The sequence below is a fragment of the Lonchura striata genome, chromosome 4 (assembly GCF_050655825.1).
Source record: "Lonchura striata isolate lonStrDom1 chromosome 4, ASM5065582v1, whole genome shotgun sequence".
NCBI classification, from domain to species: domain Eukaryota; kingdom Metazoa; phylum Chordata; class Aves; order Passeriformes; family Estrildidae; genus Lonchura; species Lonchura striata.
In genome coordinates this window covers 50,050,410-50,078,265 of record NC_140706.1, presented here as the reverse complement: position 1 = coordinate 50,078,265, position 27,856 = coordinate 50,050,410, and the positions used below count along the sequence as shown (strand labels likewise).

At 41.0% G+C, this 27,856-nt stretch overlaps 1 protein-coding gene across 1 annotated transcript; it reads left to right on the top strand.

Annotated features, from left to right (window-relative positions):
* The first annotated feature begins 709 nt into the window (after positions 1 to 709).
* On the top strand, positions 710 to 27,626 carry MTTP (microsomal triglyceride transfer protein). The gene is made up of 18 exons (XM_021550285.3): positions 710 to 901; positions 5,182 to 5,369; positions 5,935 to 6,078; positions 8,585 to 8,692; positions 9,443 to 9,559; positions 10,583 to 10,722; positions 11,594 to 11,744; positions 15,040 to 15,197; positions 16,058 to 16,226; positions 16,816 to 16,923; positions 17,806 to 18,018; positions 19,021 to 19,232; positions 19,844 to 19,941; positions 20,043 to 20,164; positions 20,460 to 20,687; positions 24,443 to 24,567; positions 24,927 to 25,097; positions 26,001 to 27,626. The coding sequence occupies exons 1-18, from the start codon at positions 841 to 843 to the stop codon at positions 26,167 to 26,169; spliced, it is 2,682 nt and encodes an 893-aa protein (XP_021405960.2). The 5' UTR covers positions 710 to 840; the 3' UTR covers positions 26,170 to 27,626.
* The last annotated feature ends 230 nt before the right edge of the window (positions 27,627 to 27,856 follow it).

The window sequence follows — 27,856 nt, the reverse complement described above, 5'->3', positions numbered from 1 at the left end:
CTGTGGCTGTGAGGTTGGTGTGAGAGGGCCTGGCATTTACTGTCAGAGGAAAAGGGAAGCATGTGGGTTAGTCATCCAGGACCTTTTCAAGGGAGGTGGTGAAGTAAGCACAAGAAAAGGGGAAAGGGTTTGGTTTGCCCTACTCCCAGACCTTGCCAAGCAGGTACCCTTCACGGAGATGGGACAAAATATCTTGTTCTATCTCATCTTTCAGGCTCTAACCTCTGCCACTGCAATGATGTAAGATGGGGATGCTGAAACAAAGAACATTGATTTAGCATGGTACAATGCAGCAGGCACTGACATCACATCTGAATCTGTAATGAAGTAGGATCAGTTTTTGGGATGGCACTGGTAAATCCCATGTATTTCTGCTTCCAAGGAAGACCATTAAAAAACCTCTGCTTCTGCGGTTGTTCAGAGATGATGACAGATGATGCAAGACAGTAGAAACAGTGGTCAGGATCTGGCCCCTGGCAGCAACAGACCCCATCACCCTTTCAGAGAGAGGAGTAGTGGCAGGATCTCCTGGTTCTTCTAGCACTGGATGTGGGCTCTGCTGCTCAGAAATGGGTCTGTATGGGCTCAGTATTCAAAAATGAAAGCTGAGGTGATTGATAAAATGGGGTAGAAACTGCCAGTTACCTTAGTTCTTAATAATTAACTGGAAGTCCTTTAATGAACTTAGTACCTGAGTGTGGAATTTGGAATCTGACCTTTACTATATCTAGATAAACAGTGTGGCTGAGCCTGTGCCTCTCTCTGCAAGCTCCACTCTCAGCTCACTTCTTGGAGGTTCTCACACTTCATGCTGCAGTCAGGAGCTCAACAGAGTACAGCATGATTCTTCTCACTGTGCTGTTCCTTTGCATCATTTCCACCTACTCAGCCTCTGTTAAAGGTAGGTCTGTACTGGGCTTGGTTCAGCTTCTGCCTCAGCAGAGGCAAAACCAGTGTGTGTATGCAGATTGCTGTTTTCCCTCAAAAATTATCAGCTTTACTCAGACATGCTTGAGTAATACAAGATGCATTTAGCAGCTAGGTTTAAGTGCTTGTGGCATTCCTCTCAGCAGAGGTGATGGAGGAGATGATGTTTTCAAGTGCACAGGGCCGGTGGTGTGACCAGGAGATCAGAGATCTTGAACTTGCTTAATCAGGATATAATGTGGGGGCACTGACTTCAAAGGGACTTTTCACACGCTCAGAAGTTAAACACATGGAATGCTCTGTGGAGCAGAGCCAGGAAGTCCTCAGGGCTGTCCAGGTTTCAGCTTCTGAGCAGTTGACTCAGCTACCACTGAAGCCAGTAAGAAGCACCCTGTTAGTTTCATGAGAACATTGCTCTGTAGTAAGTCTTGAAAATATGAATGTCTGCAGAAATCCTATGAGCAGAGCTTTACTCAGGTGTCCTGACAAAGTCAAGGGTATGAAATCTTGGAGACTGTCTGCTTCAGCAGTGCCAATGTATGAAGCAAGGAAAGGTGTCTGTAGTAGCGACTCTTCATGTACAACTTCATATTAAATTTAGAGCAACAGCAGCCTTATAACATGAGTTTTTAGTTTAATGAGGATGTCTTCATCATGAGGGGAAGCAGGGGAAGCACACCATCCCGGGTTAAGCTGTTATAAAGGCTGTAGAGATGCCCTCATGGGTGCCACCTCCTGCGTTCTTCAGGGAATCTAGGACACTGTGTAAGCACAGAGCAGCAACCTTCCTTCTTCCCTGCCTCTATATACCCTCAGGAGTTATAGAGGAGAGAAATTTACAAACAGTGCCTTTACCTGTGAGTTTATTTCATGAGACTGCCACATTCAGTTTATGGCTAGGTACCAATATGCCACATTTCTGGTGTCTGATCTTCCCAGCTTCCCCTTAATATCAATTAAGCAAAGCTTCTTGATGTGAAGTAATATTTGCTTGTCAGATTCCCCAGGATACTGAGCAAGCATTTTCTCTTTAATTAGTCATCCCTTCAGCTCTGCCAGATTTCCTCTGTCTCTTGTGCAGAGAGATTGAGAGCTAAATTACTGGCCCAAAGACCATTTAGAGCCTCATTGTGAGAGCTGGGATTAGGATTAGTGTTTTACCCTTTCATCAGGCCATGCTGCCTTTTGGAAATACTGAAACATTATTGTGTTCAATTCAGGTAGGTCAGCACACGTAAAACTTTCCTACTGCAGTTCCACTTGAAAAATATTTTCAAATAAGTGGATGGGATTTGCTTTTTAAAGCTATCTGGTGTCAGAGATAGTGGCAAATATGATTTATGAAGGTAGAGCTAGCAAGTAGTTAGAGACACACATGCTGCGCATGCCATATGTATTAATAAAAGGCACAGGACTTGACAGCTGTCTCTACTCATGCAGTGTAACCTTCTGTATAATACAGTATCATGATTTAATTATAGACTTGGCATGTTACCCTTAATGACAGACACTTAACATTACTAGTCAAACTATGTGTTATGCACTCCACCTTGGAAGCAGCACTTCTGACCCCCAGAGAGCTTGGCTGGGCTGATGGCAGTCTGTGTGTCCATCTCTCCTTCCTTCTCAGCAAGTGGGACACTTGCCATCAGCTGAAATGTCAATGGCTGCACAGGCAGCAAGGATTCCAGTGCTGTGCTGAATACAAAGGAAGGAGCTTCTAAAAGTGTGACTTTCTATTTAGAAAAGTTTATATCAGAAAGGTTTTGCAGTATTCCTGTTAAAAAGTACTGGTGCTTTCTTCATGGAAGTTGGCATGAAAATTTAGTTGTGTTGTTTTGAGAACTGGTTCTGGTCAGTGACCCTGTGCCTCTGTCTGTCATCTGTCAAGATCTCCCTTGCCTCTCAGCCTGACCACTCTATTCAGTTGTCTCTCTTGGGTTCCCCATTTCCACAGGGATAAGTGCTAACTCTTTGGGACTACTTTCAATACTGCCTCATCCCTGCTGCTTATCATGGTCCACTCTTGGCCTACCCTTTCCCAGTCTGGCAAACTAAGGGTGTGTTCTGTCCTGGCTCCTGCAGTGTTTTCTATGTGTGAATTGGTGACAGCTTTCAAAACCTCATGTTCTTCTAGCTCCCAGGAATACTTTGCAATTATTCACTTCTTTCATGATACTTGTAAGAAGCTTCTTCATCATTTGCTCATATGTTTCGTTTAGGATGGAGCAGCTCTATTGTATGTGGGGACAAGCAAATGCTAAAAGGGAGGAGGAGGGAAGGAACTCTTACAAAGGAATAAAACCATTTATATGTTAAGCTGTGGGGAAAGGAAGAGGGTAGGTGAAAGGTGCTTTTAACTGAGAATAGGGAGGAAGCAAAACCACAACATGCGCCTTAACTAATAAGAGACTTGTTGCTGAGCACCCAGATAATTTCTCTTGGATGTGCTATTCCCCTACTTTTTTCCTTTAGATAGGACTGTGTTTAGAATGCACCTAGCGGGTGGTATTCCTAAAATCTCAGTCAATAATAAGTCCTTTGCACTGCAGTTTCTGCTGCAAATGAAGGACATTTTGAACTAAGAAGCAACTGGCTCCAAGGGACTGCAGGGAACCTGGGGTGTCCCTGAAAGGTATAGCCACTTCTGAGCAGGCACTGAGCACCCTCTGCTCTCAAGGGTAAATTAGCTTCAAAGCAGGTTATTGGGGAAGGAAATTGGATAGGGAGTTCACAGTAAACCTCCAGGAAGTGTTGCATGCCTCTTGGTGACTTTGTTTTGTAACAGACACACAAGACATGCAAAAGCAGACAAGCCCCATTGTGCCAACATGAATCCTTCAACCTCCCTGGGAAACAGTCAATAATTACAGCTTTAGCCTCTCACATGTGAACAGGCTGAGCCCATTGGGATCACCAGACCTGCAGCACCACATCCCCAGCTGGCATAAAGTCTATTTAGTTCTGTAGCTTTGCCAACTTACACAACCAACAGATTAAACTTGCTGGAGTGTCCATTTTGCTTAGGGAAAGGTTCTTTGAAGCTGACCTTAATCCACTGCAATGGTATCTGAGTCAACAGGGGAATTATGTGAGCAAAGTTTTAATGAAGCAGGGATTTTGGACTCTTTAAGAACTGCAGAATGTATCCATCCAGCCATGATAGAACTACCCGGTGCACCCACCTAAGTGGGCTTTAAAATATTAAAGTGAAAGAAGACTGATTTTCCTTTCTATCAATGCAGTGATTTGAAATTTATTTGAGTCAGATAAAACAGAGGGATATAACATAAATCAGCATAGCCTGATGAATCTCTGCAGGGGACTTTGAAGACACTGATTCCATTACAGCATGCTTAAGAATTTTTCTGAGATGTTATGAGAGATTTTTCTTCTTTCCCTTGCCCTTCCCTGCACTTGTCATAAGACTATGATGCATCTCCCTGAGGACAGCACTTTGTGTTTCTTAGATTAACTCTGTTGTGAACTTGTTTCTTCTCTGTACCTCCTGAACTCCATGAAGAAATTTCCAGTGCACTCAGTGGTGCAGCATTTGGGTGTGTGAAGCTGGTGCTGTACTGCTTACAGATAGCACCTAAGGTCACTCTGTGTGTGTTTGCTTTGAGAATGTTAAGAGCACTTAGTGTACAGCCAGCTTATTTTCCCTTCTCTTCCCTTTTGCATTCCTTAAAATATATAAATTAACATCATAGACACAGTTATGGGAACAATTATTTAATTGAAAGAACAATAGCTTAATTATTTTATATAAAAAATACATTCTTAATGTTTTCATCAAATTCATGTCACCCTTGGGCAAGACTCAATGGAAAGATTCCCAATAAATGTTCAAAAGATGAGGAGAATGATTTGGCTCCAACAAATCACATCAGTGCATTTCACATTGCTAAGCACACAAATTATGTGATTACTAACAGTATTTTGAGTTGCAAGTAATTTTGGATTAATTTGTAATACTAACATAGCTGAAGAAAAGAATCTGACAGTCTTAAAGAGCTAGAACAAAGGATTTTGTTACCTTTCTTATGTTAAATATGTATGATCAGTGTCAATCACAAAAAACCCCAGCTGCTTCAGAGAGACAGCCTCTGTAATCAAGAGTAGCAGGATCAGTCCCATAAACCTTTTGCTTGTAATTAAATTTTTAATTTTTCTATAGATTTTTTAGAGAAAATGGTGAATTGTGTGAGTTGGTAAATTCTAAAATGCTATTTGTTTTTGCTTTCCAAACAGGGCACACTACTGGGCCAAGCCTAAATAATGACAAGCTATATAAGTTTGCTTACTCAGCTGAAGTCTATGTTGATCGGGTGAAAGCATCACTGCAGAGAAGTGCAGGATATCGGATTTCTTCTGGTGTGGATGTCAACCTCTTATGGAGAAATCCTGACAATGATGATGACCAGCTGGTCAAAATTACGGTAATTATTGCCATCAGACAACTTAAAACATACACAATGTTTTCTGCACTTATCTAGCTGCTAATCTAATCTCAGAGAACTCACTTTCAGAACATGAGCTAAGCCTTTTCTTTTCCAGTCTCATCAACTAAACCCAGCTGCTTTGATGATCTAATTCCTATAGAATAAGATTTCACAAATATCTATCTAACATCATAAGCCAGAACTTCAGAATATCTCCTGTATTTAGAAATTGCTTCATACAGCACCTATAGCTTCAAACAACTGGTGTGCAAGCCCTTACCCAAGGGGCAATATATTGTCCTCAGTTGTAGCTGCAAGTATTTCTAAATAGAAACTGGGTTTGGTGCTTCGCTTTCTGATGAGATTTTCTGGCACTTATTTCCCCAGTGGAGAGCACTGTCTTCTTTTGTAAACTTTGACATAGTAATCGTGGGAGATTAATAATTAGAACCAGAAATGCAGAAATAAAGAACATTTATTATGTGATTTAGTCTATCTAGTCTACTCCAGGCCAATTCTACACTGCTCTCTACATTAATTTTCTCTGCTTTTACTTTGCTAGATGAAGGATGTTCAGGTTGAAAACGTGAATGAACGTGCAGCTGCTAAAAACATATTCAAAGGAAAAAGCACGGAGAAGATCATCGGGAAAGAGTATCTGGAGGCTTTACAGAGGCCCATATTGATTGAGCTAGTCCGTGGAAAAGTAAGAGCCTGTCTTTTAAAATTCAGTCCCTAAGTGTTGGGAAGGATGGATAAATATAATTTTTCATAATAATACAGCCAGGATGAAAACAATCCTCCGTACTGGCTGGACAGTATCCTTACCTACAGATAAGTCCAAAAGTCAAATGGACTGTTCCATCTCACCCCCAAAACGTATGGTTCACCCCGCACCTGTAACCCTCCCCTAAAACATCAAGTGTCTGTAACCCCATTGGCCCAAGCCTTGTTCCAGCCCACCCTGAAGCCCCCTGATAAGGGGTCTCCGAGGGGCCAGATGCTCTTTCGGAACTCCCCCTCCTCTTGGAACTTCCCCTCTCTTGGATCTTCCCCCCTCATAGGACCTCCACCCCCTCCTAGAGCATCCTTTTGTCTCTCCCCTCCCCCATCCCCTCCAAGCAGGACCTTTCTCCATCCCTAATAAACCTCATATCCCAAGAGCAGCCTTCAGAGATTTCTCATCTCCATTCACCTAAACCATCCTGGAGCCCAACGCTCCCTACACCTAAGGAAACACGACCCATAACTTTTGTAACAGACTTGAAGAATTTACCAGTTCACTATTCACTCAGTGTTTTTAATAACCCTTTGTGTCCTATCATTCTGTGTGAAATACAGTAGTTTAGAACAGACTGTGATTTACCTTCTAGCCCAAGCCTATTGTGTATTGAGAACACCACACAATGGGTAAGTAAAGAGCAGATTGTCCACAAAGATAGGTACACATGTGGATACATGCACAATTGCTGTGTGGGATTTGTGCTATTGACTTCAGCAAGGGTAGGATTTTGTCCAAGATCTGAAGGCAGAAAAGAAGATAGAATTTTTCATGAGGGATGTTCGACTGAGTCTGTGAGGAACAATTTAAATAACTTGAAACCATTATCAAGTATTTTTTTTACCAGCATTGCTTTTCCCAGCTCTTTGGTTTTCTTACTTCTGTGTCACCTGCAGTTTCAATGGTGCCAAATTAATGAGCTTGATGCTGAAAGAGCTACAGCCTTACATATTTTTCCCCCAATCCAAAGATCAGAAGAGAATGGTCAGAGAGCAGATGTGTCTCAATATGTGCCTGGGTTTTATATCCTGTCCTGAGAGAACACTGTCCCAGCACAGGAGCACCCATGTTCATTTGTAGCTCTCAGTGTCCCCATTCCTCTGACACACTTTCTCTGAGAAGGAGATTCAAGTACATCCATCCCACTCTCTTTTTCCCTGCAGAGCTGCTTATGAGAGCTGCCCTTGTACTCAGCCTGCTCTTTTGGCCAGGGAGTGGTGAGGCTTGAGCCATGGCTGTTCCTGCCTCCTGCCCCTGGTCCTTCACCCTCCTGTTGCTTGTGGCATTAGGCCAAGAGCCCCATTTCCCCCCCTGCACCCAAGCATTGCTTGGCAGGTGGGGCATGGGCAGAGGGGCTGTGAGAAAGAAGGAAGGTTGAAGGTCACACTCCCTTTTCCCATCTGCAGGGTAGAGTGAGGGCTGTGACACTCTATCCCAGCAGGATCTTTACCTCCTGCTGTAAATAGGCACTGAGCACATACCCTGGCCACCAGCTCAGCCTGCTGAATTGCAGCTGCTATCAGACCTGCTCAGTAACTTTCAGACTCAGCCTTGTCATCACTTTTACACAACATAAAAAGAAACAGGACAGTGCTGGCTGTGAACTGTACACATCCCTACATGAGAACAGAGGTACCAGAAGAACACATTCAGAATGCATCTGCTCCTCATACATTGCACACTTTCACATGCTGAGGCTAAGATGTAGTATTAAAACCTGGGTTTTTTCTCAGGTAGTAGGGTCTATAGACTCCTTTTATGATTTCTTTGTGGTATGACAATTTCATCCCTGGCACAGTAATTTCACTTTTCAGGGTTACCCCAAGATAACACACTGATTATAGTTACAGTTCCAGATAAAGGGGCACTTTTAAAGCATCTTGAATGCAAAGTGGAGGTGCAAAGTCTCCTTACCAGAGGAGAGGCTCAAGCACAATAGTTGACCCATGAAGTGCAAAGGTTGTGATATGTTTGACACGTCATTGAAGTCGTTCTATCTGTGATTTACCTATGATTCATCCTGAGTTTTTGTAACTTGTGATTAAAGTGCAACAGATATTATGCCCCTGTGGGGAGTGATTACCTGAGGATGATGCAGAAAAATGAGTTGCCTGTGAAATTATGAAAAGTTTCCCATTTCCCATCTAAATTCTCTCTAATTCCAGGAGGAGAGATGCTCACTGCACTGAAATTGTACTTAGGTTGAGCTGAAGGCCAAAACATGTTTGTACAGTTATTGTCAGGCCCTGCAGCCTCTGCAGTTTGCTCAAAATAAGCAAATAACAGATCCAAATTCAACTTCCTAATGAGAAAAGAAAAAAATAAAGGTAGTTTTTCTAGAGTGGATCTTCAATATTCCTTTCTAATTTAACGAGATTTGTTGTACACTTTTGAATGCTTTTTATATACTTTTTTCCCTCCATTCCTACAGGTCAAAACCTTCTACTCATATCAAAATGAACCTGGTTTTACTCAGAACATTAAGAGAGGTCTGGCTAGCCTTTTCCAGCTACAGCTGCACTCTGGCTCTTCTCGTGAGGTATGGTGCTCTATCAGGCAAGATTATCATCACCTGAGGAACAGGCAGAGTCTGATCTGCTCTGGAAGGCAGACCTGTGGCTTCTGCTGACTTCAGAAAGAGTGAACTGTGATAGAAATCAGTGCTTTGATCACATATGAGGTCAGGGATGTAAAGACAGTCTTCTGAATATTTGGTGACACAAATCAAATTGCTGCAATTAGCATAAAGTAGTGCAATTCATTTGATTTAAAATGCCTTTATAAATTTAGCACAATTTGGTAATAAACCACCTTAAACCAGGTCACTATAAAAGTGATTATGCTGCCGTTTAAAGGTGGTTGATTCCTAAATTCAACTCAGTGGAGTCCCATTCTAAATCCAAGTACCCACACAAAGTCAGCACTGATTTAGCTGCATCCATTTAAGTTGCCTTCCATTGTTAAATTTCTAAGTCTGTCCCCTTGAAGAAAGCTCGAATTTAACTCAAATTTGTGAGTATAGTGTGAGCTACCTGGTATTTCCTAATTATTTTGTTTAAACAACCATTGTTACTTTTCTTCCTAGCCATCTAATGAACAGTACCCCTGCTAATCCAAAGCAGATTGTTAGAACCACTGACAACCTCAAAACTGTTAAATAAACCCAAGCAGTGCAGCATCTCAGGTCCAGGATTCCAACAGTGGAGAAAATGCTTCATCTTTGGAAGGTGTTGTGGGGGTCCCAAAGATAAATTCAAGAAATTGTGCTAATCTAACTCTGTTTTCCAAGGTGGACATTTCTGGGAAATGCAGTACTACTTACCATGTGCGGCAAGATCAAGTGACTAAAATAAAAGACCTGGACTCCTGTGAAATAGAAAAGAAAATATTTACCAGCCACAGCCGGGTATGATTTCTTTAACAAAATAAAATCTATTCTTCCTATTTGAAATATATTCTAGCAGTTACTACTCATCTTCTCAGAAGTCTTTCTTGCATTAGAGTAAGCAATTTCTATATGTAAATTTTGTAATTTTACTAGCCCAAATGTCATATGTAGTTTCCAAGGAGAGAACAGGGAATGGATTCTCCTGTGGTGTAAACCACTTAGGCTCAGCTGATACAGGTGCAGTCATAGTGATAATAGTAACCTTTTCCCCATCTACTGTAAGTGCCAGGCAAGATGCTGACTCCTGAATGGAGCCTGGTCAGGCTTGCTGGGAAGGTCAAAGGCTTCCCTAATGCACAGGTGTAATACAGGGGATGTGCCATAGATGTAACTGAAGCCCTACTACAGCACTAGTGGTCCTCCACTGTTAGTAAATGTCTTTCTACGTAGTCACTGCTGAGGGCAGGCTGGACACCTGCTGAAGGCACTGAGATTCTCCACATCAGAAACTGACCTTTCTCAGAGAAGTACAAAGACAGCACACACTCTCTTAATAAAACTGCGTTAACACTATGACTTGGTTCCCAATTTTTACACTTACCACAAAGACATAATCTTGTTTACAAAGCAACAAGCAAAGCAAATCATCTTGTTTGATCTGAGTGTTAGCATGACAATGTCATTTACAAGACATTTCTCTAGAAAAAAATTCTTGTCTTATTTAAAGCATATCTTAAACTAAATATAGTACTGGATGTTTTCTCAGTTGCAGCCTGCTCCATAGCTTCCTGTCCTGCTCCTACTGTCTTTTACCCTCTTACATACTAAATTGGAAGCACATTGTAGAAGTGAGTGACTTCTTACTGCAGAGGGAATACTTGAAAACCCGGTTCATAGGCTTAATTTGAGAGGCCAGCCTATATGCATCTTCCTCATATGGCTCTACTTCAAGTCTTGCCCTCATTTGGAATGGTGAGCTCTTTTCTGATTCATTGTTTGTTGAATACCTCTCTTCCTGTTTTATATTTTAATTACTTTCAGATCTTGGATGTCAGTACAAAAGCCACATCTGCTACAGTTTATGTGCTGGAAGACAGTTTCATTAAATCCATTAAGGCAGAAGAAAATTTCGCTTTCGTTGTGAATTACCGACGAAAAACAGGTGCCAAAATAGTTTCAAAGTAAGTTGGGCAATTGGACTGTCATTGATGGTAGCAGGACTAGTGGTTCAAGTCAGGTTATATGTGTAGGTCTTCTAGGATTGAGATCGAAGGCTGTGAACTCTCCAGGTAAGGATTTAGGTCTCCTTTTTATCCATATACTGGTCCAACTGTGCCAAGTATCAGGTCGAACTTCAATTAAGGGTTTTACCACACTGCAAATAATAAATAATGGCATCTATAAGAAGCTAACAGGGAACAGCAGGAATTGGCCAAACCCTTTTAATCTACCCATTACTGCTATAGGTGTTCTGTCTTCTCAGTTCTCAAGAAATACTTCTGATGGATTTCCATTTCTAGCATGTGAGAGTTTAGAAGTATAGAAAATAAAATCTACTGCATAGAAAGGAAACAACAGTGAAACCTAGATCTGTGTTAGACTCCAGACTCCAAAGCACTGAAAGTGTGGAAATGCTCATACAAGATAAATGATTCAGGCATCTCAGAAACAGTAGATATTTAAAAAAAAAAGTACATTCAAAAATCTCACTTTCCAGATCTTTTAAGAGCAAATATACGCAACATTTCAGAATATATGTGAATACTGAAGGCTGTTTATCAAGTGTTATAAATCTGTGCTTTAGAAAGTCTCTCATACGGGTATTTTATTGCACATAACTCTAGCAGTAGTTTTGCTGGTATCAGCTATTTCTGTTACCTTAAAAACCCCACAGACTTGCCATGTTTTGAACATTTTAAAATAAGACTTCAATCAGTCTGTATTCTATATTTTTTTGTCTGTGGAGGGGTTTTTTGTTTCTCTTGGTGTGATTTTTGCATCTCTGTGCTGATGGTTGGGCTCTAATGGTCTCCTCACTGTGTGGATGTACAGGCAGAGGCTGGAACTGAAGTCAGTCCAAGCTGGGATGGGACTGATCGCTGCAAAGCAAGTCGCTGGTGTGATCAAGACCTTGGACCCCAAATATGTTGCTGTGCCCCTGGAAGCAGAGCCAGTGAAATCTGAATGCAAAAAGTGCCCTTCAGTAAGTAAACACAGGTTCATTGGACATCGGGTTGCTTAGCTGAGCAGGACAAGTGTGAAAGCAAATTTTCTGTTCAAGCAGAACTAGGACAGGTCCAGCATAGCAATATAAATTACATTCTGGAGTAGGGATTAGGAAGTGTTGCAATGGTGCTCACCCCATAAGAGTGTCGTAAGACCTACCACTAAAAGTACCAACCTTTTTGCTCTCTTTTAAAGACTGCAATATTTCTCCAGATCACTAGAAAATACAACACCCTGTTGTTTTATCTCACCTTTGTCAGCCTTGAGCTGGCAGAAGCATATTTCCTCTGGATGGAAAATTAATTTTTAGATGGCTGACTGGTGTTTGTAAACAGTTCTGTCATGGAGGAGCTGAACTGTTCCTATGAATTCAAGTTCATTAGCCATTCCTCAGGCAGGATAAGCATTTTTTGGTAATATATTTAACCTCTTCTGACCCCGAGGAAGTATTTTGTTTAAAGGATTTTATAGGTATTTTGCAAGTATAAAATGGGGCTTTAGTATTCTTGGGAAGTCCAATAATGTTCTCATTTTTTCCTGGGAAACACATTGCCTTGTTTTTTTTATATTTAAGACATCTGAAGGCTAAGAGCATGGTACTGTAAATGCATCAACTTTTGTTTTACTAATGATGTTCATCATAAGCTAAATAGATTACTACAGTGACTGTGAGCAAACAGTATTAATGCTATTACCTCTGAGGAATCAATGGGAACATTACATTAAGGACCATTATTCTCTGGTGTTGATAAGCAAGATACAGCTTCTATTCAGCACACATAATTTTAGTCCTCCAGAGATACACTTTATGAGCACAAATATGTTCCTGTATTGGAACTTTTGCTAGTTATTTGGAAGTAGTATTACACTGTGATATTTTTTCTTGTCTAATTCTTGTGGAGCCACGGAGAAGACCAAAAACACATATTTGGGGAACATAGAAATGATGCTGCACGTGCACTGGAGGAGTTCTGAGCATGGACTATCAAGGCATCCTAAACAGTTTAAGGACAGGTGGTTTTTCCCTGACTCTGCCTGTTGGTGTTTGTGCTGACCAATTTGTCACTTGGGACTGAGTTTGTCATAACAGTTACAATTTTCAGACCAAAATAACAAACACAGGGTATAATTCCCCACTGCCTGGGGACTGAGCTATGTCATTATAAACCTAATGGCATGAGGAGAATGAAGTTCTGCTTTCTCACTGTATTTTTCAGTAACTGCTATGAAAAGATGGGCTCTATAAACAGAACACTGTATCCAAAGCAGCAACATAGCATATGGTACTTATATTTCATAGTATACATTAATGCCCTGCTGACATGCTGTGCCTTAGAGTTTTACATTTTCAAAGCCCTTTTAAAATTGTAACAGGTCTTATATCTATCTTTATGAATTTGATAAAATAACCATTACTACCCTCATTTCCCAGACAGCAGCACTAGCTTCTCTGAGGTTATGGCAAATGTTTGCACTTAAAATTAGGTCTAGGTTTCTGTGTTTAGACAATATAAAGCATCCTCTTTTCAGAAGAGCTCATGTATCTTACACTCTTTTATGCTCATGGTTCATATGGGGAAAGATTCTTGCCCCTTGTGAAGGTGAGGTGGGTTTGTTCTGTCTTGTGCAGCCACCCTTTGTACATTGGTAAACAGCTGTCATGCACTGACATTCAAAATCAACTCCTATTTGGTTTAGAACCTCTTGATTTGGCTGGAGTTTTCCTAGAATGCCCACAAGACTTCTGTTCTGATCTCTGTCAGAGAAACACAGGTCTGTGTCCCTGCTGAGTTGCCGTGTGGAAGTGTGTGCATCTTGTGGCTGAATGTTTGTGTTATTAAATCCAAACTGCCTGACGTGCACATCAGGAGAATGAGGGCCCTCAGAAAAGTCAACTGTGAACAGTGTTTTTAATGCCATGGTCACTGCAGGAGATGGCAGCTGCTCCTGAGCACCCCCAAAAGGAAGGCTTGGTCTCCACTCTCCTTTTCTTGAGATGGCTCCAGCTTGCATCTCTCACCTTGCTTGTCTCTAGGGTATGGGCCAAACTGACTAAGAGCAGCCCACACAGCTGGGCTCTGCACAGGAGAAAATATAGGAGTAATGAGGTTAAAGGGTTTCTTTTCTGGACTGTGGTGCAACTTCAACAGGGGGAATAAAAAGTGACCTATATATTTATCCAATTTCATTCAGTAATAGCAACACTGACCTTGGTGCTAAGCACTAATTACCAGTTGTGGTTAAAAGACCCATCTGTGCCTCAGAACATGAGCTCCTCCCAGATGGTCATTAATCCACAGGAAATATCCTATGTCTCAATCATTGTTGCCTAATTATTGTTTGTTACAGTCAATAGAAGTTGCACTCTGTACTGATGAATGATAGTTCTAATTGCCAGCAGGTTCAAGTGCTATTGCCCAACACAAAATCCACAGAGAGGAACAATTTTAGTGAAGGTCAGATGGGTGCTACTGTTATTTCCCACTCAGGAAAACTGCAGTAAAGACTGCTGCAAAGAACAGCTGAGTTTTCACCTAGGAATGTGGATAACTTGAGATAACAGAGGCAAAGGCGAGGGAGAGAAGAAAGGTCAAAATACTGGCACCAGTTTCTTTTGGGAGTGTATGTGGAAGGACAGATATGAGTGCTTTGCTACCATGTTGGCTCGTTCAGGTAAAAGATGCGGTATAGGAATAAATACAGCAACCATCATTTTACCTTTCATTTTGTACAATAGCTACAAATCTCTTTGTATGAAAGTTTATGAATAAAAAATGGGAATAACTTCTTGGACATTTAGTCCTGTTCTGTACTAACCCAAAATTACCATCTTCTCAAAAAACATGATTAATTGGTGAACTGGGGATTATGCATCTTCCTTTTTAAGAAAAAAATCTACTTAGGAAAAAATGGGAACATAAGGAAAACACCATATTTACCAGAAAGCATAGTAAATTTGCAAGAGAAAATAATTCACTTTATTCCAGTTACAGTAGAAATAAATTTTATTGCACCAAAAGAGATTGCAGTTAAGATCATGTACAACATCAGGAAAATACTAAAGAGTTGGAAGAGAGACAGCTATAGAAATATTTCTAAGATATTTGTGCTGGGATATCATAAATTACCTAATACTGAGCTAAAGGATCATCAGTCTGTTGGATTTCAGCTACTTTGAGCAACAGCTGGCCTACATATCTGGATTTATTTAGTCTGATTTTGAGAAATGAAACCACAATCTGAGATTTGACATAATATGAATTGTTTTGCAGCTTTCTGAGCACTGGCAGAGCATCAGAGAACAAATGCATCCTGACAAAATTTCCAAACCTGAAGCAGCAAAAAGCTTTTTGTCCTTCATTCAGAACATCAGAAAAGCTACAAAAGAGGAGATACTGAAAATTATTAAAAGTGAAAATAAAGAATATCTGTAAGTTACCATGAACAAGCTTTTTCAAATTTTAAATTGCTGGAAAATGCAGAAGGGCAAATTGCATACAGAGATTGAGTTCTACTGGTGATGTCCTAGCAATGCAAACCCAGTGTTCAGTACTGTCTACAGGAAAAGGATTTTTTTTTTACGTTTTGTTTGTTCTTGTATAATAATAAATTTTCAGTACACCCTTCAGCCACCAGGGTTGTATCTACAGTGCAAGGCCAACATGCTTTGTAGTTTAGCCAAAGGTTCTCAAACCAAATGGTTGTTCTGAAACAGTCTATAACTTGTTCTAGACTTCCCATTTGTTTCCTTCAATAGGAAATACAACAAACAAGGGGAACATTGATGCCTGGGAATTGTCCTAGTATTAGAGTTTGGTTGTAAACTGCATGCACACTGAAACTTGAGAGTTGAAAAGCATTTCTGAGTAATATGGTAGAGATCTTTCAAATAAATTGTAGCAGTTGTTAGCAATGGAGATAAACCTGAGAGTGACTCAGGTAGCATAGAAGCCTTTTCTCTATGTGTCACTGTACATGCAGTACTAAAACACATCTTTATATGTACAACCTTTTCCTGTAAAGTTCAATACATTTGTGATAGTTGAGTTTTTAATACTTTTTGGTCTCCTATTTGCATAAGTTCAAATACTATCCATGGGTTTGAGTTTGTGTACCATTTTGAGGTGAAAGTTCAGGGACAATTTTCCAACAAGAATAAAAGGTTCTCTTACTTGCAATGAAGAGCTGTTTCAGTACATTAGTATCTTTCTCCCAATATGCAGCCAAGTCTTTTCAGTATTGACTGGCTCATTGCAATGATAATGTTCATTTATTTGCACTTCTTTGTAGTCCACAGGTGGTGGATGCTGTAACCTCAGCTCAGACACCAGAATCACTGGAAGCTGTACTGGAGTTTCTTGACTTTAAGGATGCAAGCACTTTTATCCTGCAGGAGCGGTTCCTGTATGCCTGTGGATTTGCTTCTCGCCCCAGTGAAACGCTCCTGAAATCGTTAACTGTAAGCCCAAGGACACAACAAATAGAGCTAATGCTCTTATGCCTTGTTCCAGTCAAAGGGGAAGACAAGAAACAACTGTTGCTGTTTCTAATTTTCCTTTCTTTATGCCTTCCAGGGTTTCCTATAAGTTTGCTATTAACATAGAGCCTGCAAACTACAGACATTCCTAGGTCCAGACTGAAAGTCTATTTACTTTGTAAAGTATTTCCAGAATCCATTACTTGAAAAAGAAACATAATACTGAATGTTAGGAAAATAATTTGAGGATTGTTTGATTATTGCCTTATGAAAGTCCTGTAATCAGAATTGTAAATCCCTTCCCCCCCCCCCGGCCCCCCCCCCCACCCCCAAGATGAATCTACTTGAAACACTGAATGTAACTGAAGGTGAAAATGGCACTGAGTTATTATATGTAATATATGTAATGATAGAGCTGTGCTGTGCTTAGCCTGGGCCCTGGCCATCGTGGTAATCACTGTCCTTGCATTGCATTAATGTTCACAGAAAGTGAGGGAGCTTATTGAACCCACAGCAGCGTGGCTTTCTTTTTTACACTGAGACACTAAACAGCTTTGCTTTTGCATGACAGGAGAAGTTCAAGGGGGATGTTGCCAGTCAAGAAATCAGAGAAACTCTTGTCATTGTCATGGGAGCGCTCATTAGAAAGCTGTGTGACAGGGAAGGCTGCAAGCTGCCAGTGAGTATCTGATGGTCACTGCTACCCAAATTCTGGTCTGCAACACATGGGACTGATCCCTGGTGACATTACTGGGAGAGCATGACAGACATGGGAAGCATATTCTCCCACTTAAAATAAGTCCATGAACTCCTATGTATGATAGAGGATTGTATTTTTTTAATAATGACTTCTACTTTGTCAGATTTAGGCTTTTCCCATTTCTGTAGCTAAACCTGTCAGCAGAAGGAGTGCTTGTGCTGCCTTGTCCAAAAGCTTTGCATATCCTCAGAGAAACACTGGCAAACTCGGGATCTGTTTATTGTTTGCAATCACCTTAGGTTATTTCACCTGGGTGAAGAAAATTCATTGATTCGAGTACTCAACTGTGCCCCAAACATGCATAGAAGACTTTTACTCTGAGCATGAACTGAGTAGATGCTGGTGTTAGATGATGAGAATGATCAGACAAGACTGCTGGGTCAATGTTGTTCAGCACTGCAGCACACTGCTGAAAAGATACAGAGCCCTTTTAATTACCTGAACAGACCCTTCTAATTTCCCTTGTTAATTGCCAAGTAGTTGTATAACATTATGTTATGAAGCACTGAAGAACACTTCCCTTGCCTTTTTTTGTGGGGACTTGTTGGCCCCACAAGGAAGACCTGTGAAGTCCCTGAAACAGGTCAGGAGCAGCTGGCAAGTGATAAAACTTTGGATCAGGTGTCACTGTGGCTGCAGTCACTTTGGTTATGCTTGAAGGAAGCCATCAATGTACAAATGAAACCTTTGCTAACCCTGTGCCACAAAAACATGCCAGAACTCAGCCCTGCCCCTTCTACTCCTGCAAGGGGAAAAAGGGAGGTTTATGATCACCATTTAATGTGCTGTTGATTTTGTTAGGCTGTTGTGGAAGCCAAAAGGTTGATTCTAAATAGACTGGAGAAGGCCAAGAAAGACGACAATGTGCAGATGTACCTGCTGGCACTGAAGAACGCGCTTCTTCCCGAAGCAATTCCAGTACTCCTGAAGTATGCTGAGTCAGGAGAAGGGCCCATTAGCAGCCTTGCTGCCACTGTCTTGCAGAGATACGATCCCTCTTTTCTCACCAAAGAGGTAAGAAAATATACTGCCCAAGAGAAGAAGTGCAGGAGACTGTATTAAAGAGTGAATTAAGAGTTCATTTCTTGTTATCAGCAACGTGGACAGTGAGGTTGAGTACAGATTCAGTAAGTTTGCTGGTGGCACCAAGCTGTGTGGTGTAGTCGACATGCTGAAGACAAGGAATGGACTGGTGGACTGTCAGCCTTCGGCTCCAGGGTCACACACAGCCACCAAAGGTGGCATGCAGTCTGCGGGGAAACCGAGCTCTGCTCACCAGAGGGAGCACTTGGACACCTGTGCAACCCTTGTTCCTTCTTGTGCTTTCATACAGGGAGAGCACACAAACTAAGAGAAGGGTAAAACAGCTGCATTTTAACCTGCAGCCTCCAAGAATTGGAAAATACATAGAAAATAGTGGGACAAGAGGTCCTGCCTCTGCTGCATTACCTTGCATTCCATTTCATCCCTGCTGCCAGGCCATCAGGATTGAGGGCTGTTGGGGTGCTGCTCTGCAATGAGCATGCTGGAGGCCATTCAGTGGGACTATGTGGCTTTCCACAGACTCCCCTGTAATGAAGATGTGTCACAATCTTCTCAGGGACACACCATCACAGGCACTATCTAGAAAATTATAATAACAAGATTCCTGGTTTTTAAAGTACATGTTTCCTTAACAGTCAAGAAAATGCCTGTCTTATCTATAACACATTTGTTCTTAGTGCTGCTACCTATTTACAGCCCTGCTTTGAAAACCAGTGTGTAAGGCTGTATTTGGTCTATGGCTGAGAGAACATAACAGATGTCCCACTTGTCCTTGTGGTCACTGAGCTATACATGTCTCAACATTCCAAAAGGACCATGAAAAACATGATGCTGAAAATATATCCTTATGTATTAGTCTTAGCTATGGAGCTAACTAAGCTAACTTAAGCTGATATTATAAATGAGATTCCAATCTGTACTTTTCCTAGTCATCTGCATGAGCACTGAGTGAATAATGTGTTTCCTGACCAGGTGAAGGAAACAATGAACAGGATATACCACCAGACTCGCAAAGTCCATGAAAAGACAGTGAGAACCACAGCAGCTGCCATCATCTTAAACAGTAACCCATCCTACATGGAAGTGAAAAACATCCTGCTCTCCATTGGGGAACTGCCTATGGAAATGAACAAGTACATGCTCTCCATGATCCAAGATATACTGCGCTTTGAAATGCCTGCAAGGTACATTAAGTTCAGTGTAAATAAGCACAGCCTTCCTTACAAAGAACACATAGGTTCTCATTAATTACTAAAACTTAAGGAGAGTATAAAAGGATATCTTATTTTTATGTCCCTTGTATTGTTATTTCAGAATAAATCCCTTAATTTCAATATAATTATTTTAACAGATATTCACATTTCACAGGTACAAAAAAATAATTGGGCATCTGACTTGCATTACTGTGAAAAATGTCTTCTGTTGATCTTACTTCTCTCAATGGGTCCCTTGCTTTTATATTTTCAGAACCAGTGATGTGGAAAAATTTTAAACATCACAGTCTGAGAACAAAAATAATCAATATATATCTTCTCATTAAAACCATTAATTTTCAAGCAAGACCTTTGCTTGCCTTTCTTTCTATGACTGCAGGGAGTACCTGAAATTGAAAGAGAGACTCCAGGTTAGGGCAGATTTTTAGTGGGAAAAGGTAAGGGTTTTGAAGACCCTCTTTCCTACTGGGAGATTCACCCTCTCTCAAATTTGATCTTTCTATCAAAAAGTAATACATTTGGTACTGTAACATTTTTATACCTCAAAAATTGTTTTGTTTGTTTGTTTTCAAATCCCACAGCAAAACAGTTCGGCAAGTTCTGAAGGACATGCGTGCCCATAACTACGATCGCTTCTCCAAGATGGGCTCTTCCTCTGCCTACACTGGATATATCACTCGTATGTAACCATGAGACTGCCTTTAAACCCTCTTTGTGTTCCCAAACATTTCATTAATCCACTAGTGTAGTCACAGGTATCTTCTTTCTTTTTTAATTAAGGTGGTCCTGATGTGTCATCCACATACAGCCTCGACATCCTCTACTCTGGCTCTGGCATTTTACGGAGAAGTAACATGAACATCCGTGTTTTCGACAGAAGCACTGAACTTCATGCCATCCAGGTAACTGCCACACTGTGAAAATGTGTTTGAAAGAAAACTAATCTCAGGCTAGTGATCTGCATGTGGGTAAATTCTGCTCAGCACCTAAAGGGCAAAAACATGGCATGAGATTATTTTATTTTCCATTTTACTAAGTGCTCTTCCTAGTTCCATTAAGTCTTAACCTCATACCTTCTCCACTACAACTACATAAATTAGAATTAGGCATTTGGACATTAAGAAAATATGTGGTGTTGTTAATAGACTGAGTCAGGCAGGATTTTTTCATTGATTCTATATCACTGTTCCTTCATAGGTGGTTCTCGAAGCTCAGGGCCTGGAGTCCATAATAGCTGCAACTCCTGATGAAGGCGAGGAAAACCTGGACTCCTTTGCTGGCATGTCAGCCATTCTGTTTGATTTCCAGCTCAGGCCAGTGACATTTTTCCAAGGGTATGGTGATCTAATGTCTAAAATGCTCTCAGCAACTGGAGATCCCATGAATGTGGTGAAAGGACTTGTCCTCCTCACAGATTTCTTACAGGTACTAACAGCACACTATTTGCTTCTTTTTCTGTCTCTTAAGCACAGATGGTTCCTCCCCCACTCTGCTATTGTAGGACACCTTATTTTCTTTATTCTCAATGCTGATAAACCTGACCAGTCTTACACAGGCTGTATTTATTAGGGGAGCAATAGAAAAGTAATGAGTATTAAAAACCATAATGAAATTACGTGAAAAGCAACCTAGAATGAAGGTGAGAACAGATATTCTAGAAAATAAAACAGAAACTTAACAAAAGCAAATCCAACTGAGTTTCCTGTTGAGAACTCATATTGCTCTCACCTATGACCTCCCCTCCTACAGTTTCTTGTAATACAGTATTGTCCCATGTGGTCACCTAAGTTTTCCTCTTCACCAGTTGTCCAGGGACCTTGTGTCCAGTTAGGCAATAATTGTCAGGTGAATGCATCAGAGAACTTTCCTTCAAAGAGCAATGCTAAGAAGTCCGAATTTCAACTGTTTATTTCTAGGCAAAACAAGGAATTAAAATGAGGATTATACAGTTTTTATGCAACTGTCACCCCAAATGATTTGCTAATTTTGTGCTGAAATAGATTCACATATAAATATAACTGGCTACATAATGTGTTATTGGAGGACTAAGAATCTAGACATCTCTCTTGAAGTGCAGGGTCAGCACTTGGTTTGATATCTTTGCTCTTCCCAAGCTGGTATCTCCTTATAACATGTGGATTTAACAGCTGTACTCAGCTCACTAAACACCTGCAGTCTCAAACTTTACTTTTGGCTTTTCCCATTTAATTCTCAGCAAAAGAAAATGCCAAAAGTAGATTATGAGAAATCCACTCTGTGCAAAATTACACAGAAACACCCTCTGCACATTATAGGTTTCTCCATCCAGAACCCAGCTCAGCTCCTTCTAATGGTATTTTAAGTCCAAAGGGCTTCCCAAGTAGTGCCCAAAATGGCTAACTAAAGCTCATTCCAACAGTGCTTTACAGTTCACACGCAGATTATGGGCAAAAACTTTACTGTGACCTATTTAACAAACAGACCGCAGAGGTGAGAAAGATAATCATGTCTAGTCCTGAGCATAGGGAGCATTTAGAGAACTAAATATTTCCAACTGCTGTGCATGCACGAAGCTCCAGACATACTCAGGCTGAATCAGCTGGCTGGGCACCCCTAGAGCTCTGTCCGCCAGCAAATTGTCCATTCCTTGCCTTTGGAGAACCTCTCAAATGTTTGGGGCAGCCAGGGCTGGGACTGTGTGCCATTTTTAACAATTTCATGGTGCAGTGTTTTCAGTCAGCCACTGCCTTTTTGGGAGCCTTGGCAGCAGTCTTATCTCCACACCACACAAGGGCAGGAATGGTTTAAAGTGCTACTAAGCACAGCTTTAGGCTAAGCTGCCTTTTAAGCACAGTCCATCTTTCTAAGAAGGTCTTATAGCTACACTCCAACTCAACAGCACATCAACATGATTTTGGCACTTCGTGTGGCCACAGTGTTGTTTGAGGGCTAAGAATAACCAGAAGTTCTGTTCCTGCTATAAAATAAACAGCTCTCATAAAACTGTTTTCGAGACTCCTAAGTCATCTGCATTAAAGTTTAGCAGTGTTAATAGTTCTCCTAGGCAACACACCTGCCAGAAGCCCAGAGAAATTAAATACTGTATTAATAGGTCAGAGAAGCCACTGAAAGCCAGAGTCCAGTGGAAGGTAGCCAGTTCCCAGAGAAGTGCTTGTTGCAGCCATCTTTGTGTTGCATTACAGTAAGACTGCAGTACATAAAGACACTTTCTTATTGAAACACGGCACATTTCAGCATTTCAACATTTTAAACAGTAACTGATTCTGATCGTTTGGGTTATATTTTCCACTGCAAATGAGACACAAAGTTTAAAATAGGAAAGCAAAGGAAAATACTTCTCTTTAGGAGGCTGGGTCCCTGTGATTTACACCTCCCATCAGCCTGGATTGGATTTGCACATGAGACGAAGGACAGGGCTGAGCTATAAATAAGGAAATAGATGAGCTAGTAAAACACAAGACAAGTGCTCCTTAGCTTCTCTGCTGGTTTCAGTGACAAATACAGCTTGATTCTAGGTAGCATTTAAGTCTTGAACTGTGCAGCCTTTGTAAATCCAGCCTTCTTTAATATTCTTGGGTGCAATTTGACAATACATCTAAAAATATCTGCTCCTCTGGTTGTGTGTACATATCTCTGCCAGCATGTATACTGTTACCTCCTGACTCATTAGCAGCTACCCACCAATCCAGTCCCAATTAAAAGTAAAGTAGAATAAAGTAAAACAAGCTTTATGTCCACACCTAAACAGATCAACAAGGGAAGTATTTTATACCCAGTTGCAGTCAGTATAAAACTCCCTTTGATTTCAGAAAGATTTCAATTTTGATCCATGATTTTAACTTGGATGAAAATAAGAAATCAGAGCATCATATGACCACACTTGCTGGGGTCACGCTGTATTTGTAAGCCCCAGCCAGCCCACTGCATTCTTTAAATCTCAAGCCCACTTTAGCAGCAACTGACTGCCAAGATGGCTCTGCCAAGCTGATTCTGTCAAGGAAATAATTTCAAGGATAATTAACTTACCCTAAAAGGTGAAGTAACCATGTACAGCTACCATAATTATCCGAGTCTTCGATTACAGCCAGATAACTTTAATGTTCTGAACAAAAACCTTCCCTGATGTTGCTTCTTGCTGTAGGGATAAGGAAGCTAGACTGACTCTCTGCTTCCTTCTTTCTTAAATCTTGGGACAGCATTAGTTGGAGCCACTGGACTACTGAATAGCTAAGAAGAGAATAGAGACTTCTAGAGTGCCTGGATATCAAAAAGGGGCAGGGAATTCACATCCCCACATGTCCTATAAAGGCCTGCAACATTACAGGTGCTGAGAATACCACAGGCACAGAAACCTGAGAGGAGGGAGAAAACCATCTGTGAGACTGGAGAAGGTGTCCTGTATGTGAGGCACATGATCAAAATAAGCTTTTCCCAAATTAATATTTATTTTAAAATGGTGAATTAATCCACTGCTTCTTAGGGAAGCAGGACAACTATATAAAGAGAGCTAGATTGCCAAGCTGGGTGAACCTTGAAATCTTGGCTGTGTGTCAAACCTTAAAAGGAATGAACTGCCATGACCCTGAGCTATATTACCACTTCCGAAATTGACTTTATGGATGTGTATCCAGTCCAGCCTTGCAAGTTTCATGAAGCCATAAGCACATTTGATATATGATGGAAAATGCCTTAAATGCAAATTAAGGTGTCACCCAGCCGCTGAAGACATAACTCCTGTAATATGGTGGGGTTGGAACCACTACACAAGTGGCAGCCACCTACTGCCAGTGCAGGTCTGCTCAGGGGTGCTGCACTGCAGCTGTGCTGGGCTGCCAGCAAGGAGTTCAATGGGATTTAGCTGGACTGCTGTCACAGCCTCGGTGGGGCTTGTGTGGTAGCACTTGGAGACATGATATTCCCTGCAGTGACACATTTCTTTGTGCAGAAATTATGCCAGCTGGCACACAGAGTACAGGGAAAGGATGCAAGGTACCTTGCTGTAGCTTCATCCCATTTTTGAGTGAGGGAGGTGCATCAGGATGTTTTGTCCATCCTTTCAGAAAATCCCTCTATTCCTTCTTGTTCCTGCAAAACGACATGTGGTGTAAATGCGTCCCCAAAGGGAATAAGGACACCTCTGAGGTCTGCAGTCAGTAACCTGTGCTTTCCCATGGCTCCAGGAGATCCAGCTGCAGTCTGGGCCCACAGCCAGTGCAGAGTTCCTGGGTGGACTGGCCATCGACATCTCCGGAGGGATGGAGTTCAGCCTGTGGTACCGCGAATCCAAAACCAACGTCAAGAACCGGTGAGCTACTCCCAGCACATGCTGTAGCTATAGACAGCTCAGGCTTCTGAGCCATAGTAGCACCAATGAGATGAATTCAAGTATAAAAGACCTAGTAGATGAGTTAGAAATATGCAATTAAATAAATAGAATTAAATAGTTATGTGCACGGGAGAATGTCTGTACCTCTCTTTTCCTTTCCACCTGGATAATACCAGTTTCTACTGGCCTCATGTGAATTTATATACCTTTACATCAAGAACAGTCTCTTTTGAGGGCATGTATGCATTTTATGTATGTATGGTAGGACTGTTTGTAATTCAATTTCCTCTTTTTTAATGTGCTTTGAAACAACTGTAATGCTTAATTTTTTTTTGTAGGGTAGCCATATTTATAGCTGGTAACACCGAGGTGGATTCCTTCTTTGTAAAAACTGGTATGGAAACCACTTTGGAAACAGAAACAGCTTTAGACTTCATCTCCACGGTGCAGTTTTCACAGTACCCATTTTTGGTCTGTATGCAGATGGATAGAGTGGACTCTCCATTCAGGTAAGAACTAAGAACACACACTTTCTGAGGTGTCCTCCAGCCAGCTGCTGGAACTTTTGGTTTTCATAGACATAAAATTAACCACTGATGCCAAATTCCAGCCTAACAGGATCAGGTGCAGTGCAGGCTGTTACACGCACTGACCTCTCTGCTGACCTGTTCCTCTCTGGCCCTCACCCCTGAGATTCAGAAATAATATTTCTGAAGATCACAACTGATCAGCTCTGAATGTGCATTTCAGTCCAATTTTTTAATTTGATTTTGCAAGTGAACTTACTTAAGTGGCAGGACAGTAGTGTCCTCGTGTACAATCAGATCTGATGGTGACCTCAGGCTTTGCCAGCAGTAGTTCTCTGTTATGCTGTTGAGAAAGGAAGTGCAAAGCCTTCATGAGCTGAAGTGGAAAGTTTTCTTTATCATCTGCTATTTACTTGTGTCAACAAAAGTACCTGGTCTGGTACTCCTGCAGCCATTGTGTTCTATCATACTTTATTAAGGCACCAGTTTTCCTGAAAACTGAACAACTGTGCAGTAAGGTTAAAAAGATGCTCTTCGGTAGTCAAAGAATAGTAATTAAATTGGTTTTATTTGATATACTGCTCTCTCCTAATCCCTATTTGCTAAGACCTAAGGAAGATAACATTTGCAGAGCCTGTGCCAGATTTCCATTCAGATTTTTCTCATCCAAAAGATGATTAAAAACCTGAGAGGATTTAAAGACCTTGAGAGTCTCCAGGAAATCCTAAGAAAACAGTGTCTGCTATTCTGCAGCGACTAGCACATCTGCTGACTATGTCTGCTCGCTGTGGAAGGGCCACCTCGCCTGTGTGCGAGGTGTTTGTAACGGGGTGCAAGCTCTGCGTAAACCTGCTGATGGCAGAGCGCGGTGCTGTGTCTTTGCAGGACTCACACGAGCAAGTACGAGAGCCTGCCCTCTGGCAGGCGCTACACTGCCAGCAGCGGGAGGGCAGCCACGCTGGCAGGGAACGAATACCCTCTCCACCAGGAAAACTCCAACATGTGCAAGAAGGTGTTCGGCGCGAAGTCTGACTCCGCTGGCAGCTGGTTTTGAAAGCAGCACCTGGGATCCTGCTTTCCTGAATCCCTCAATGACTTAGGCCTGCACACACTTTACCAACATGGAGCTTGACCTTGCACTGCTGCATTAATGGGAAATTTGCCATTGATTTCAACGGGCCAGGATCAAACTCTCAGTGCGTGCACAGTGTTTACATATTAACCTATATTTAAAACTTTTGTAAAAAAAAACCCTAAGGCAAATAAAGACCAATTTGGTAGCATTCTGTGCACTCCCGTTAGGGTGGTGCCCATTTTTCATTTTTACTTTTTTGTGCCAAAAGCAAAAGTAATCCTTCTTTTTTTTTTTTTTTTTCTTGGGGAATACAGAAGTCTGTGTTTTTGATGTCTGGGAAGAACAATTATGTATAAAGAATGATTATTTATAAATGTATTTTAAAGTATTTCAGTGTTTTAGGCCTATGGCCAATCCCTGTAGAAATATTCAAGTACAATTAACATCCAGATAGGATCATGAATTCCTGCTTACTCAGTATTGCCTGTTTACAAAAAAGCAGATTTTATTTTACATGATTTCAAAGGATTTTGTGAGGTTTTTTTAAGCAGGCAGAACTTGATTATTATTATTTATCTTTTGGAGTTTTTTTTATTAACTCCTGTAGTTAAATACAATTGATTAACAATATGGGGTTATGTTTCCAGAAGGAACTTACAGTTGCCTTAATTCTGTTCTCATTGAAATCAATGGTGCAATTTCTGTAGCTACCAGAAGCAGGAGCAGAGTTAAGCCAATACTGGTGGCTCATCAAGGTTGTGTCTTAAAAATGTCTCCCTATGTGTAATCAAGGCAGGTGCATTTCAAAAAATGAGCATGCACTAAGGCAATTCTGAACTATAAAGAAGGAAAGGATTTTGAAAGAAATAGATTTTGGATGCACAGTCTAGCAAAGCCTGTGCAGAGCCAGAATGTTTTCTTCTAGGTAAGTTAGGCTTATATTTCAACACAAAAAATAATAACTACTCAGACAGGCCCTCTTATTAAAATTACTTACACACTTCAAGCAGTGTCTTCATAGGATCAGTGAAAAAAAAAGTTTTGATTATTGCAGATTAAAAAAGAATATACCCCATCCCAGCTCAGCTGATCTCTGATCCATCTGATTTAATTTCTACAGGACAAGGTGGGCAAGTGCTGTTCACAAAAAAAAAAAAAAAAAAGAAAAGAAAAAGAAAGAAGTAAAATAAAAAGCCAAGAATAATTGTTTATTTTTAAAAAACCCAAACACAAAAGCAGGCAGGAAAAACTCATAAATTGCCATGAAAAAAATTTTATTACAAGATTAAGAAAAAAATCCAAACTCTTTTGTGTTGTAAAAAACCAAGAGTGCAGAAATCTGCAAAAATCAAACTGTCAGTGGGATGAAATGGTCTGCTTGTTGTCTTTCCAGAAAATGCCCTAAATAAAACAGGTAAAATACAGTGTAAAGAAAATTGTTTCCAGTCTTATTGTCTGTTACTTTTTGGGTAGGGAAAGCTTCTCACTGGGGAAGGAATGCTGTTTTTTGTGGTCAGAGGAACCATTTTACTCTATATGAAGCAATATATGAAGCAATAACTTAAATGGGCGCTCAGGTCCTGGGCTCCCTCCTAATCAGGAGATTAGATGAGGATGCACCATGGGCTGGAGGTGCCTGCCCAAACCCTCTCCTCAGAGGAGTGGT

Bases quoted from the DNA above. Each gene is read 5' to 3' on its own strand.
- MTTP (XM_021550285.3), top strand. From the start codon at position 841: ATGATTCTTCTCACTGTGCTGTTCCTTTGCATCATTTCCACCTACTCA. The intron at 5,370-5,934 runs GTAATTATTGCC...TTACTTTGCTAG, and splicing joins ACCAGCTGGTCAAAATTACG to ATGAAGGATGTTCAGGTTGA. The intron at 19,233-19,843 runs GTACATTAAGTT...CAAATCCCACAG, and splicing joins CGCTTTGAAATGCCTGCAAG to CAAAACAGTTCGGCAAGTTC.